This window comes from Colobus angolensis, unplaced genomic scaffold (genome assembly GCF_000951035.1).
Source record: "Colobus angolensis palliatus isolate OR3802 unplaced genomic scaffold, Cang.pa_1.0 Scaffold43, whole genome shotgun sequence".
Lineage (NCBI taxonomy): Eukaryota > Metazoa > Chordata > Mammalia > Primates > Cercopithecidae > Colobus > Colobus angolensis.
In genome coordinates, this window is record NW_012117710.1 from 6,496,171 (window position 1) to 6,509,974 (window position 13,804).

Consider the following 13,804-nt stretch of genomic DNA (forward strand, 5'->3'; position numbering starts at 1 on the left):
TGAGGTTACAACACAAGTGTGAGGAAGTAGCCCTTTCTCCCTCTCTCACGCCATCCCTCTTTCCTTTCAACAATGTTTAATGAACACCTACTATGTGCTGGGTAGTATTCTGGGTGTTAGAAGTAGAAATAGTGAACAAAATAGGCAAAATCCTTTCTGTCTTCAAGTTTATATACCGTGTAAGGTTCAGATTAAATAAACAAGTTAAGGCCAGCTGCAGTGGGTCATGCCTGTAATCCCAGCATTTTGGGAGGCTGAGGTAGGAGGATCTCTGGAGACCAAGGATTCCAGACTAGCCTCAGCAACATAGCAAGACGCCGTCTCTACAACAACTTTTTGAAAATTAGCTGGGCATGGGGGTGTGCTCCTGTGGTCTCAGCTACTTGGGAGGCTGAGATGGGAGGATTGCTTGAGCCAGGGAGGCCGGGGCTGTGGTGAGCTATGATTGCACCACTGCACTCCAGCCTGGGGGACAGAGTAAGACTCTGTTTCTATTTAAAAAAAAAAAAAGTACAAATAAATTTTTAAATAAATAAATAAATAGTATGTTAGGCAAAGCGTGGTGGCTCACGCCTGTAATCCCAGCACTTTAGGAGGCCGAGGCGGGCAGATCACTTGAGACCAACCTGGTCAACATGGCGAAACCCTTTTTCTACTAAAAATACAAAAAAAAAATTAGCCAGGCCTGGTGGTGGGTGCCTGTAATTCCAGCCGCTTGGGAGGCTGAGGCAGGAGAATCACTTGACTCTGCGAGGCAGAGGTTGCAGTGAGCCATGATCGTGCCACTGCACTCCAGCCTGGGAGACAGAGCAAGATTCCGTCTCAAAAAAAAAAATAGTATGTTAGAAGGTGACATTTGCCATGGGTATAAGGACAGGAAGGAGAGGAGAGTGCCAAGGTGACCTCACAGACGAAGGTGATGCTTAAACAGCCCTGAAGGAGCAGAGAGGGAACCCCACACATGTCCAGGAAACAGCGGCCTGCCCGGCAAAGGGAACAACTTGGGAAAGACTCAGCCAGACAAGCAGCAGGGGCTGGGGGTGACAAGGTCACAGGTCAAGTTGGACAGGGACTTAGGGGGCCACTGGAAGGATTTGGGGTTTGCTCTGAGATGGGAGACACTGAAGGGTTTGGGGCAGAGGAAGATGTGGTCTTGGAGCAGTTTTGTAGACTGACTTCTGGCGCAGTGAGGGGTGAGCAGGACCTGCCAGGCATTGTGAGAGCCCTGCCAGAGACGGGGGTGGTGACAGCAGGGGAGGAGGGAGCAGCGGTCAGATTCTGGATCTCAGTTGAAGGATTTCCCATAGGATGGATATGAAATGTGAGAGACAGAGCTGCCGAAAATGACGTAGGGAATTCTGTTTCCTGGGGCTGCTGAAACAGAGTACCGCAAACCAGGTGGCTTAAAACAACAGAAACGCGACCGGGCGCCGTGGTTCACGCCTGTCATCCAAGCACTTTGGGAAACCAAGGTGGGTGGATCACGTGAGGTCAGGAGTTCGAGACCAGCCTTGCCAACATGGTGAAACCCCATCTCTACTAAAAATACAAAAATTAGCCAGGTGTGGTGGTGAGTGTCTGTAGTCCCAGCTACTCAGGAGGCTGAGGCAAGAGAATCGCTTGAACCCGGAAGGCAGAGGTTGTAGTGAGCCAAGATCATGCCACTGTACTCCAGCCTGGGAGCAAGACTCTGTCTCAGAAACAAACAAACAAACAAACAAACAAAACAACAACAACAAAAAAAACCCCTCAGGGCTGGGCACAGTGGCTCACGCCTGTAATCCCAGCACTTTGGGAGGCCGAGGCAGGAGGATCACTTGAGCTCAGGAGTTCGAGACCAGCCTGGCCAACATAGTGGGACCTCATCTCTACAAAAAATAAACAGAAAATTAGCCAGGGATGGTAGCATGCACCTATAGTCACAGCTACTCAGGAGGCTGAGGTGGGAGAATCACTTGAGCCCAAGAGGTCGAGGCTGCAGTGAGCTATGATCATGCCACTGCACTCCAGCCTGGATGACAGAGACAGACTCTGTCTCAATAAATAAATAAGGCCAGGTGCGGTGGCTCATGCCTGTAATCCCAGCACTTTGGGAGGCCGAGGCAGGTGGATCATGCAGTCAGGAGATTGAGACCATCCTGGCCAAAGATGGTGAAACCCATCTCTACTAAACATACAAAAATTAGCCGGGCGTGGTGGCACGTGCCTGTAATCCCAGCTACTCGGGAGGCTGAGGCAGGAGAATCACTTGAACCAGTGAGTCGGAGGTTGCAGTGAGCTGAGATCATGCCACTGCACTCCAGCCTGGCGATAGAGTGAGACACCATCTCAAAAAACAAAAAAGACTTAAAAAAAAAGGAACGCAGAATCCCAGGCCCCACTCCAGACCTCCAAAATGAAAATTCTTGTTTACCAAGATCTCCAGTAATTCTCACGAACCTCAAAGTTTAAGAAGCCGGCTAGAGACTAGGGGTTCTCACGCCTGATTTGCACCAGAATCCCAGAGGGCCTGTGAAAACAGGTGGCTGCCCCCCTCCCCAGACACTGCTTCAGGTATCAGGTCGAGCCCAGGAGACTGCATTTCCAGCACGTCCCCAGGTGTGGCCCACGTTCCCCCTGTGACTCGAGAATCCACCTGAGGTCTCAGACTGGGATGCATGTCCAAGTCACCCGGGGACAGCTCTTCCCACCTCCAGGGACCTGAACTGGCTCCTTTCAGTTGTCTTCACCACAGAGGACGAGTGGGATGTCCTGCTACGTCACAGCACTGCCGTTGCTGTCTGCAAGGCAAAAACGTCCATGCACAAAAGAGAGACTCGGGCCACACCGTCTATGCTTGGCTATATTCAGAGCACACAAGCTTTATTTAGCAACAATGGCAGTATTTCATGAGAATGAGCTGCACAATAGCGTAAATGCCATTTCCTGCACACAGCCTGGGAGCAGATGGTTACAGAGACAGAGCCCAGACCCTACAGTCCTCCCCTGCCCTTCCCGACTGGCTCCGGCTACTTCTGGCCTCATTACTGTCTCTCTCAACCACAGCCCAGGTCGCTGGGCCAGAGGGGAGGGTGCAGGCTGGTTCCGCTACTCAGGCTCTGTCATCCTGCTTCTTTCTTCTCAAGGCCACCTTGGGAGCAACTGGCCGGCAAGAATGCCCCCCTCACACACGGGGAAGCCAAGTCCCTACTGACTCAACCTCTTCTACCACTGCAAGCCCTTTTCCTCGATGAAAGTTTCACATATGGGTTTCGATAAAATAAGGTGATATTTATAAAGCACTCTGCACTCACTGAGAGTTAGTACTGCCCCCCATCCAGCCCCCTGCCAGCAAGCAGGGACTAGGGTGGCCTTATAAAAGGTGTGGGAACTGCAGAGACAAAGCACAAAGGGAGGGCCCGGCCCAGGACCTGTCAGGGCTGCTTGGAGGTCAAATTTCCTTTCAGCTGTAGTGCAGGCTGCATCTCAGCAACCAACTTAACCAGATACAGAGCTGATCATCTGAAATCTCCATGTGACACGTGTGTTTATATTTCTGTGTGTGTGTACATGCACACTTGTGCCCATCTATGTGTACAACCTTCAGTTATGGATTTTTAACCCTTTGTGACCTCCTTTCTAGCTCTCTGGCACAGGCAGAGCTGTCTGGGGGAGGAAACTGAGAACCCCCAATGGACAGCAGATGTGCCAATATGAGAGGAATGGGCAGTGGGCAGCCAGGCCCACCTGGGAGTGAACATGGAACACTCCAAGCAGCAAAGTCCTGCATGAAGCCTCTTCAAAGGTAGGGGGTCGAGGGGGTAGTAACCGAGTGGGGCTTACATCAGTGGCTGGACTGTACAGATGGGTGAATGGTTGGGGGCAGGGGTTACAGACAGGGAGAGGCTTGTGGCAGTGGTTGAACTGTATAGATGGACGGATGATCCAGGCCAACAGCCCCACGCACATGAACCCCTTCTGGTCAGTGGTGCACACCACCCTGCCAGAAACTCCAAGTCAGCAGTCAGTGAACACTGAAATGGGGTGGGGAGGGCGAGTGCTCACACAGTGTAAGTTTTGACAGACTTATAGAGGGGTGGGAGCAGCCCATGGTTCTCACGAACAATTTCCAGGTACTCAGATGGAGTCTCCAGCAAGAAGGGCCCACAGCACATCTGGCAGCAGCACCTGACCCCAGAGGGTGGCTCCGGGTTCTTGTCAGACATGGGGGAAAAGTCAAAATCAGCCACCTATGATGAACAAAATCCCACGGGTCAATCACCCACCCACCAGGAGCCCCATCAGGTGGCCTTATGAGCTCAGCTGCCTGGCAGCAGAGTGCACAGAAACACCTTTCTGGTACCACACAGATGCAAGAGATGGACATAGGAGATAAATCAGATGGGACACAAACTTAGCAATTTTTCCTGGTTTACAGATGCCTCTTGGGCACGTCACCCCAAGTCCCAGAGCCTCGCTGTAACATCAAGACCCCCTCAAGGCATCCTGGCCTGGCCCCCATACCCTCTCTAAAGATCCTCTCTAGGCAAGGCCCAGTAATCCAGCCTCCACCCCACTGAGTACCCACCTCCACCATATCCTTTTGCTGAGTGGCATTCCGCAGGGTCATGTACATGATGAAGGCCAACATCACAGTGATAAGTGTAGCACATGGGAAAGCAAAGACAGCCGGCTGGATTCCTGGGAATGAAAGAGGTAACATTACAGGACTGGGTAGCTGGTGCTGCAGTGCTGGTTCTCAGGAAGCAAGCACAACAAACGAGGGAATGAATGGTCAAGTCTTACCAGTGATTTTTTTACTGTCGTGTACATGCATCCCAACTGGGTAACCTCAATAGGTAAATCCAGGACTTCACAAAAAATAAACTGGGGTTTGGGTGGGGGGCTTTCAGCATACATCCACAAGTTACTTGATAGCAACTTCCAAGAGTGGCAGCTAAATTCCTCACCCCTTGAGTGAGGGCTGGACTCAGTGACCAGCTCCTAGTGTACAGCAGATGAAAGGAGTGACAGTGAGTCTAAGCCATAAAGGACACCACAGCTCCTTCTTTGCTCTCTTGAGTGACACACTTTTGGGAAGGGCAGCTCTGTTGTGAGGTCACCCAGTTGGCACTGCTTCAGCTTCCACCCTCTGGCAACTCCAGGCTCACCCACTAAACCTGTTGCAATGAAGTGCTATGATAGAAAGAATCCAGTGTCTGAAGTTAAACAGTTGTGGGTTCAAATCCTAGCTCTGAACATGCTACCTCATGCTAATGTTGACCTGCAAGACTGCTAAGGAGATGCAACAAGAAGAGGGGTGTTGATGTGTGTGGCATGTGGTAGGCGATCAGAAAGTGTGGGTTCCCTCTCCCTTTTCCCTCACCCTCTGCCATGAGTGTCTGTTTCCCCAGGAAAAGTTGGCATTGATTACCTGTACTGCTGTCTTCTCTGCAGAATTCAGGGGGTTCCTGATTGGAACTTGGTCCCTAGAGGGTGCTAAGAGACGCAGGGCTCAAGTGACCTGACGATGCCCACAAAGTAAGCCAGGGCCCAGATGGAGTGTAGCATCCTCTCAAGGGCCCAGAGTGGGATTGGGGAGACTGTAGAGGATGGTGACAGCTTCAGGTGCATCCATAGGACCAACCTTGAAGACAGGTGCAGCTGGCAGGGTTTGGCATGAGCTTGGGAGCACTGGGAAGAACTAACTCCTACCCCAGGACCAGAGTCTGAAAGCCTGGCTCAGGCTCAGGCTAACATCCAGTCTTGTTGCCTCCCCGTGCCATAGTTTCCCCTTTTGTAGTGTCAAAGGTAGGACTAGGTTGAGCATCTGAAAGATGGTGCCTTCAGGACCTGAGATCCTACTCTATGTAAGGACGTACTTATCTGGAGCTCCCAGAGTCCTCCATAAAAATGAACTGTAGAACCCAATGCTGTCATCAGCAAAGCCTATGACCGTAAGCCAGGGACTGGGCCTGATGATGATTTTGGAAGGGTATTTCAAGAAAGAAGGTTGGGCATCCTTTTCATTCATTCATTCATTCATTCATGCATGCATGGAGACAGGGTCTCACTCTGTTGCTCAGTCTGGAGTGCCGTGGTGCAATCTTGGCTCACTGCAGCCTCAGCCTCCTGAATTCAAGTGATCCTACCACATCAGCTTCCTAAGTAGCACAGCAGAGAGCTACAGGCACACGCCATACTTTCTCTCTCTCTATATATATATATACACACACACACACACATATATGTATATACATGCACATATAAAATATATGTATATATATGCACATATATACACATATATATGTTTTTTGAGACAAGAGCCTCTCTGTGGCCCAGGCTGGAGTGCAGCAGTGCAATCTCAGCTCACTACAACCTCCACCTCCCAGATTCAAGGGATTCTCATGCCTCCGCCTCCTTCGTAGCTGGGATTACAGACCCACACCACCACACCCAGCTAATTTTTTGGTATTTTTAGTAGAGACGGGGTTTCACCACGTTGGCCAGGCTGGTCTCGAACTCCTGACCTCAAATGATCCACCCACCTTGGCCTCTCAGAGTGCTGGGATTACAAGCACAAGCCACCGCACCTGTCCTATTTTTATATTTTTTGTAGAGACAGAGTTTTACCACGTTGCCCAGGCTGGTCTCAGACTCCTGGGTTCAATCAATCCACCCACCTCAGTCTCCCAGAGTCCTGGGAGCCACTTTGCCTAGCCCAGGCATCCTTATTAATGATATGCAATGCCTTCTCCCTGGAAGACTCACTACCACGCTGTGAGTTGAGTAGAGTTACTGTTGGGGATGCTGGTTTTCGCGGTGGCAACTGCTGGGGCAGGCGTGATGGTGATGAGGGAGGGAGCATTGCAAGTATGGTGGCTCATTTGGTGCAAAAGTGTTTGCGCTGGGGACATGTGTGGTCTTGGAAATATGTGGGAGAAGACATTGGCATGGTTGCTTTTGGTCCACGAAGCTGGCATTGGGGCAGGTAGTGGCATGGGCTTATAGATGTGGGTAGGGGCAGGGGCCATTGAGGTGACTTGGTGAGAATGCTGATGGAGTCATTAGTGGTGGCACTGGGGGTCCTGGAAGAGTTGTCAGGAGAACATATGGTAATGGTGGTGTCTGAGTTGGTTACAGTTGTTAGTGGTGCTGGTGTTGATGGTGGTGCTGGTAGAATCGATGGGTGCTGTACTGGGGTTGGCAGAGTTGGTTGCTGGTGGGATTGGAGAGTTTGGTGGTAGGGGTATTGGCAGTTGGCCAACGCTGATGTTGGCCATCACTGGAGTCAGTAGAGTTAATGATGGTGCTGATGCTGGTGGGCTTCTTTGCTGAGGACCTTGGTAAGGTTGGCTGGTAGGAGCATATTGGTGGTGGTGGCAGGGTGGACAGGCTTGTGCTGCCCATGTGGCACTGGAGCAGAAGGCGAGGTGTCACTTACTGGAGGGCCACACCTGGATCCTGTGGTACTGATGCGTCTTGCTGATGACATTCTCGGCCCGGATGCTGAAACAGTAGTCCCCAGGGTCCCTGAAGGTGTGGGTCAGGTTGTACGCTGTGCTGGCCACGGACACAGGGTGGCACTCCCCTTCCTCCAGTGGGAGGCACTCAGGCTTGAGACGCCAGCACACGGTCAGAGGAGGGCTGCAGGGAAATGGGGGCGGTTTTTAAGAAAAGGCTCAGTAAAACGTGTCAGCACAGACCAAGTCCAAGACAGGCCAGGTGGGCAGGAATTTCAGTGTCCTTTCCAGGACAGGACATCAAGCTGTCCTGGACTCAGCTTCATGCATTCCAGACCAGGGGACACTATGGTGCAAGAGAGATGGTCCCAGACCCCCAAGGGAATTCCAAGTGAATAAGGCAGAGATACACACAGACTGCTCACCGGAGGCAGGATGAGGGGTCCGATGGCACACGTGGTGTACCACAGAAGCCCAGGGGGATAATAGGCACGTCCCATTTTTTGGGTTTTGTTTTCTATGAGACAGGGACTCACTCTGTCACCCAGGCTGAAGTGCAGTGGCTCAATCATAGCTCGGTGCAGCCTCCAACTCCCGAGCTCAAGCGATCGTCCTGCCTCAGCCTCCCGAGTAGCTGGGGCTACAGGCACCAGCCACCATGCCCAGCTAAATTTTTTATTTTACTTTTTTAGTTAATTTATTTATTTAGAGATGGAGTATCGCTCTGTTGCCCAGTCTGGAGTGCCATGTCGCGATCTTGGCTCACGCGAACCTTCACCTCCTGGGTTCGAGCCTCAGCTTCCTAAGTAACTGGGACTATAGGCACGCACAACCACGCCTGACTAATTTTTGTATTTTTAGTAGAGATGGGGTTTCACCATGTTGGCCAGGCTGGTCTCAAACTCCTGACCTCGGGTGATCTGCCCGCCTCAGCCTCCCGAAGTGCTGGGATTACAGGCGTAAGCCACCGTGCCTGGCCAATTTTTTTTATTTTTTTATAGAGATGGGACTATATTGCCCTGGGCTATATTGCCCAGGGTGGTCTCCAACTCCTAGCCTCAAGTATTCTCCTGCCTCAGCCTCTCAAAGTGCTGAGATTACAGGTGTGAGCCACTGCAACCAGCATGAGAGAGTTGTTTGTTTGTTTGTTTTGTTTTCGTTTTTGTGTTTTGTTTTGTTTTTGACAGAGTCTCACTCTGTCACCCAGGCTGGAGTACAGTGGTACGATCTTGGTTCACTGCAAGCTTGGCCTCCTGAGTTCAAGTGATTCTTGCACCTCAGCCTCCCAAGTAGCTGGGACTACAGGCATGTGCCACCACGTCTGGCTAATGTTTGTACTTTTTTGGTAGAGATGGGGTTTCACCATGTTGGCCAGGCTAATCTTGAACTCCTGACCTCAAGTGATCCACCCACCTCAGCCTCTGAAAGTGCTGGGATTGCAGACATGAGCTACCGTCCCTGACCATGAGAGCATTCTTAATGAGGTAGCCAGAGAAGGCTTCCTGGAGGAGGTGGCATTTGAGCAGATCTGAAAGGATAAATGAACCTTTGATGGGCGAGAAAGGATAAGGGGATTCCAAGTTATCCACATTCCACAAGCATAGGCTCAGAAGCTGGAAAATGCAGGTCCATCCAAGGAATGTGAAATGAATATTCCAATTCCACACAACCTCAGGTCTGCAGGAAAAGCCACGCACTCGTGCCACCTCAGAGGTCAGGGCTGCTAAACCCACGGGGCTTCCCATTCTCCCCATGCTGAGCTCCTGCCTCCAACGCCCCGTGAAAACTACCTCCAACCCCTAAATTATTCATAGCTCATCTTCCTCTCCCCCTGGCCTCCATTGCTCACTCTCTGTCTGGCCTAGCATCCCTCTCACGTGTCTCCGTGTGGGGACAAGAGTCCTTCAAGGACTGGCCAGGCACGGTTGCTCACGCCTGCAATCCCAGTACTTCGGGAGGCTGAGGTGAGCAGATCACTTGAGGTCTGGAGTTTGAAAGCAACCTGGCCAACATGATGAAACCCTGTCTTTACAAAAAATACAAAAAATTAGCCCAGTGTGGTGGCGTGCACCTGTAATCCCATCTACTCGGGAGGCGGAGGTTGCAGTGAGCTGAGATTGTGCCGCTGCACTCCAGCCTGGGCAACAAAGCGAGACTTTGTCTGGGGGAAAAAAAAAAAAAAGAGTCCTTTAAGGCCTGGGCCCTGACCACTGATGTCTGCCGCTCTATCCATCCCAGTGGCCCCAGGGAGGGGCACCCTCGTGGACAGAATGCACTGGGCATCTGTGTCTCCTCACTTACTGAACAGCCTGATGCTGTTCTTGCCAGGAGCCTGGGCCAGGCTGCCTTGAGTAGACTGGCTGGTGAGAATCCCCTGGGATGATCTGCTTCTGTGTCATGTGGGGTGCCCCACCCTGCACACAGAACCCTTGGAAGCAGTGGCTCTGTCTTGTCTACTCTGGTCTAGAAGCTTCCAGAAAAGCACCCAGTCCAAAGCAGATGCTCGATCAACTTCTGCTGGCTGGTGCAAGCTCCCCTGTGCAGGCTGGAGGGTAGAACAGGTTTGGTTTTTTTTTTTTTTTTTGGACAGAGTCTCTCTCTGTTGCCTAGGCTGGAATGCAATGGCAGGATCTCAGCTCACTGCAACCTCCATCTCCCAGGTTGAAGCAATTCCCTTGCCTCAGCCTCCCAAGTAGCTGGGATTACAGGCATGAGTCACAGCGCCCGGTCTCAGAAAAGGCTTTTGAAGGCAGGCATTCCAAGGGGCTTAGAAGAATAAGAAACATCTGGACATGTAATGGGAGAGAAGAGAACCCTGAAAGAACCACAAGGGCAAAGGCCTGGGGGCTGGAAAATAGGCCACGTTATACACAGAGGGCTTCTCAACAGGAGGGTTCCCTCCCAACCTTTGTCTCCATGCCCACGGTGAATACAGCCCCAAAAGGCAGGTCCTCCCTCCCTGGGACCTCAACAATTGAGCTGAGGGCTAGGTGTGGTGGCTCATGCCTGTAATCCCAGCACTTTGGGAGGCCAAGCTGGGAGGATCACTTGAGCTCAGGAGACTGAGACCAGCCTGGGAAACATACGGAGACCCCAGCTCTACAAAAATTAAAAATTGGCCAAGCATAGTGGTGCCCACCTATAGTTCCAGCCACCTAGGAGGCTGAGGCAGGAGAATCATTTAAGCCTGGGAGGTCAAGGCTGCAGTGAGCTGTGACGGTGCCACTGCACTCCAACCTGAGTGACAGGGCAAAACTCTGTCTCTAAAAAATACAAATAAAGGCTGGATGCAGTGGCTCATGCCTATAATCTCAGCACTTTAGGAGGCCAAGGGGGGTGGATCACTTGAGGTCAGGAGTTGGAGACCAGCCTGGGCAACATGGTGAAACCCCATCTCTACTGAAAATACAAAAATTAGCTGGGCATCGTGGAGTGTGGCTGTAATCCCAGCTAGGCTGAGGCAGGAGAATCGCTTGAACCAGGGAAGCAGAGGTTGCAGTGAGCCAAGATTGCGCCACTGCACTCCAGCCTGGCGACAGAGTGAGAGACTCTGTCTCAAAAAAAATTAAAAATAAAAATAAAATAAAGACTGGAGCTGAGCCCATGGCCCAGCCTCAGGACAGAGTGGCACTGCCCTTCCACGAGGTCCCAGATCTGGGGTCTGTCACAGAGTGAAACACACTTGGGGTCACCATGAAAGTGGATGTGCAGAGCCCACGGGGCACCCACAGTGCACTCCGGAGTTCACTTACCTCCCCAGGAAGTTCAAGGTCACGGTCATCTTTTGAAAGGTCTGAATTAGGGTGGGCCCCAAGACTTGGATGCCTCGAAGGGTTTCTGTAAGGCCGAGAGAACCCCGTTAGACCTGGTAGCTAAGGATTGCTGTCAAGGCTCCCAGGGCACAGGGTGGTGTGACCACCACCCTGTCCTCCCCTCTGCCCTCTCCTAAGAGCAGGTCACAGGTCTGTGCAGGGTTCCTCTGGGTCCTTCCCTTCCCTGTCAGCAGCAGGTCTGGAGCCGGCTCAGAGGGAGGAATTTGGAAAAGGCAGGAAACACGACTGTCCCGCCCATTGCCAAGTCATCGTCCGTGTCATACAGGGCAGCACCATCCCATCAGCAAGAGCCAAGACATCTTCTGCAGCTGCCCAAGGGCTCCATCTTGCCAAAGCCAGGGAGAGATGGAGACCGTCCCACCCTGGGGTGAGCCTCGGTGGGAGTCCGATGGGGCCGGGGAACAGGGAATGGCATGGACTGGCCAATTCACAGTAGACAGCTGATCACCGGCTCAGGCTCTGGGTGCTTAGGCTCAGGCGGCCCCGGGCGCGAGGGCCGCTCAGCCACTGCACAGCCACATGATCCCATCCGCGGCCTGCAGCACCCTGTCTGAAGCAGGGGTATGATAGACACTCCTCAGAGGTCTGTGGGGCTCCAGGAGACAGGATGTGGGTCCAGCCTAGAGCCACCGTGATCTGTGCATATGGTGACCCCACTCTGGAACGGCCAGACTGCATCAGCCTGCCCGGACACCCACCCTGCAGCTTCAGCGAGGCGGAGAAGTCCCCGGTCTTCTGCATCACACCCTTCGTGGCATCCGGCTTCACCTCTTCCCACTCTGCCACCACTTTGAGCTTCACGGTGAAGGTCCCGATGATGGAATAGTTATAATAGACCACGGAGTCTTCAGTCACCATCTGGGTCCTGTTAGGAGACAGGGAGGAGAGAGGAGGGAGACAGCAGATGGCTGCTTCCCCTTCCTGTAACTCAGAAGTGATTCATGGGATTGCCAGAGTCAGGGGAGGCTGTGCAGTGAGACTCCCAGCTACCAGTGAGCACACCCGTCATCACAGGGCTCCAGGTCAGCTGACCCATTTCCCAGATGAGGAAACCGAGGCCAGAAAGGGCCTAAAATTCAGGAAAATTACAAATTTCTCACGTTAGCCAAAGTTCAAGAGCTCAACAGCCCCATGTGGTAAAGACAGAAGAATTTGTTGTCAAAAATTTTTTGTTTTTGGTGTTTTTGGTTTTTGAGACAGGGTCTCACTCTGTCACCCAGTGGTGCAATCATGGCTCACTGCAGCCTTCAATTCCTGGGCTTGAGCAATCCGCCCGTGTCAGCCTCCCAAGTAGCAGGGATCACAGGCGTGTACCACTGTGCCCGGCTAATATATGATTTTTTGTAGAGACAAGGTCTCACTATGTTGCCCAGGCTGGCCTTGAACTCCTGTGTTCAAGTGATCCTCTGACCTCAGCCTCTCAAAGTGCTGGGATTACAGGCATGAGCCACTCTGCTAAGCCGAGAGTTCTGTTAGACAAAGCTGCCATCCAGATTTTTCAAGTAAATGATCTTTTCTGCAAATTGTCTGCTTTCCATTATTTATACTGTACTTTCTCTCTTTCTCTCTCTCTCTTTTTTTTTTTTTCCTTTTTAGAGATAAGGTTCTGCTCTGTTGCCCTGGCTGGAGTGCTGTGGTGCAATCAGATCACTGCAGTCTCTGAACTCCTAGGCTCAAGCAGTCCTCCCACCTCAGCCACCTGTAGCTGGGACTACAGGCATGTGCCACCATCCCTGGTGAATTTTTGTATTTTTTGTAGAGACGAGGTCTCCCTATGTTACCCACACTAGTCTCGAATTCCTGGGCTCAAGTTTTCCCCCACCCTCTTGGCCTCTCAAAGCACTGGAATGACAGGTGTGAGCCACCATAGGCCTGCACTTATTTTCTTAACTTTACTGAATAAGTTAGAACTTTCAGAATAATATTGATGGACCCTGATAAGGAGCACCCTTGCCTTATTCCCACATATCTAGAGCCAGGTTCCCCCAGCATCTCAATGCAATGATTCCTCAAAGGTATTTGACCACAGGTCACTTTTGTCACCAAGAATTAGAGAATCCACATTCCACGTTTTGGCAGGGACAGTGGCTCACCCCCTATAATACCAACACTGTGGGAAGGCAAGGTGGGAGGACTGCTTGAGCCCAGAAATTCGAGACCAGCCTGGGCAACTTGGCAAAACCCCATCTCTACAAAAAATACAAAAATTAGCCAGCTGTAATGTTACAGGCCTGTGGTCCCAGCTACTCAAGAGGCTGAGGTGGGGGGATCTCGAGGTCAAGAGGCAGAGGTTGCAGTGAGCCGTGATTACGCCACTGCACTCCAGCCTGGGCAACAGAGTGAGACTCCATCTCAAAAACAAAAACAAAAACACGTCTTTTTTTTTGAGACAGAGTCTTGCTCTGTCACCTAGGCTGAAGTGCAGTGGCATGTGCAGTGGCATGATCTCAGCTCACTGCAACCTCCTCCTCCCTGGTTCAAACAATTCTGCCTCAGCCTCCTGAGTAGCTGGGACTACAGGCATGTGCC

The 13,804-nt window shown here is 51.8% G+C and overlaps 1 protein-coding gene across 2 annotated transcripts in view; it reads right to left on the bottom strand.

The window, feature by feature from the left end:
* Window positions 1–3,206: 3,206 nt before the first annotated feature.
* Window positions 3,207–13,804, bottom strand: part of TMEM130 (transmembrane protein 130) — a 21,369-nt gene continuing 10,771 nt past the window's right edge. The window contains exons 4-8 of one of the 2 annotated variants that reach the window (XM_011956987.1): window positions 11,974–12,140; window positions 11,195–11,279; window positions 7,424–7,626; window positions 4,568–4,680; window positions 3,207–4,193 (exon numbers count right to left, since the gene is read on the bottom strand). In XM_011956987.1, coding sequence (XP_011812377.1) covers window positions 4,041–4,193; window positions 4,568–4,680; window positions 7,424–7,626; window positions 11,195–11,279; window positions 11,974–12,140 — 721 coding nt within the window. In that variant the 3' untranslated portion in view covers window positions 3,207–4,040. Of the gene's footprint in view, window positions 4,230–4,567; window positions 4,681–7,423; window positions 7,627–11,194; window positions 11,280–11,973; window positions 12,141–13,804 lie in introns of both variants that reach the window. The other variant, XM_011956986.1, reaches the window with a different exon arrangement.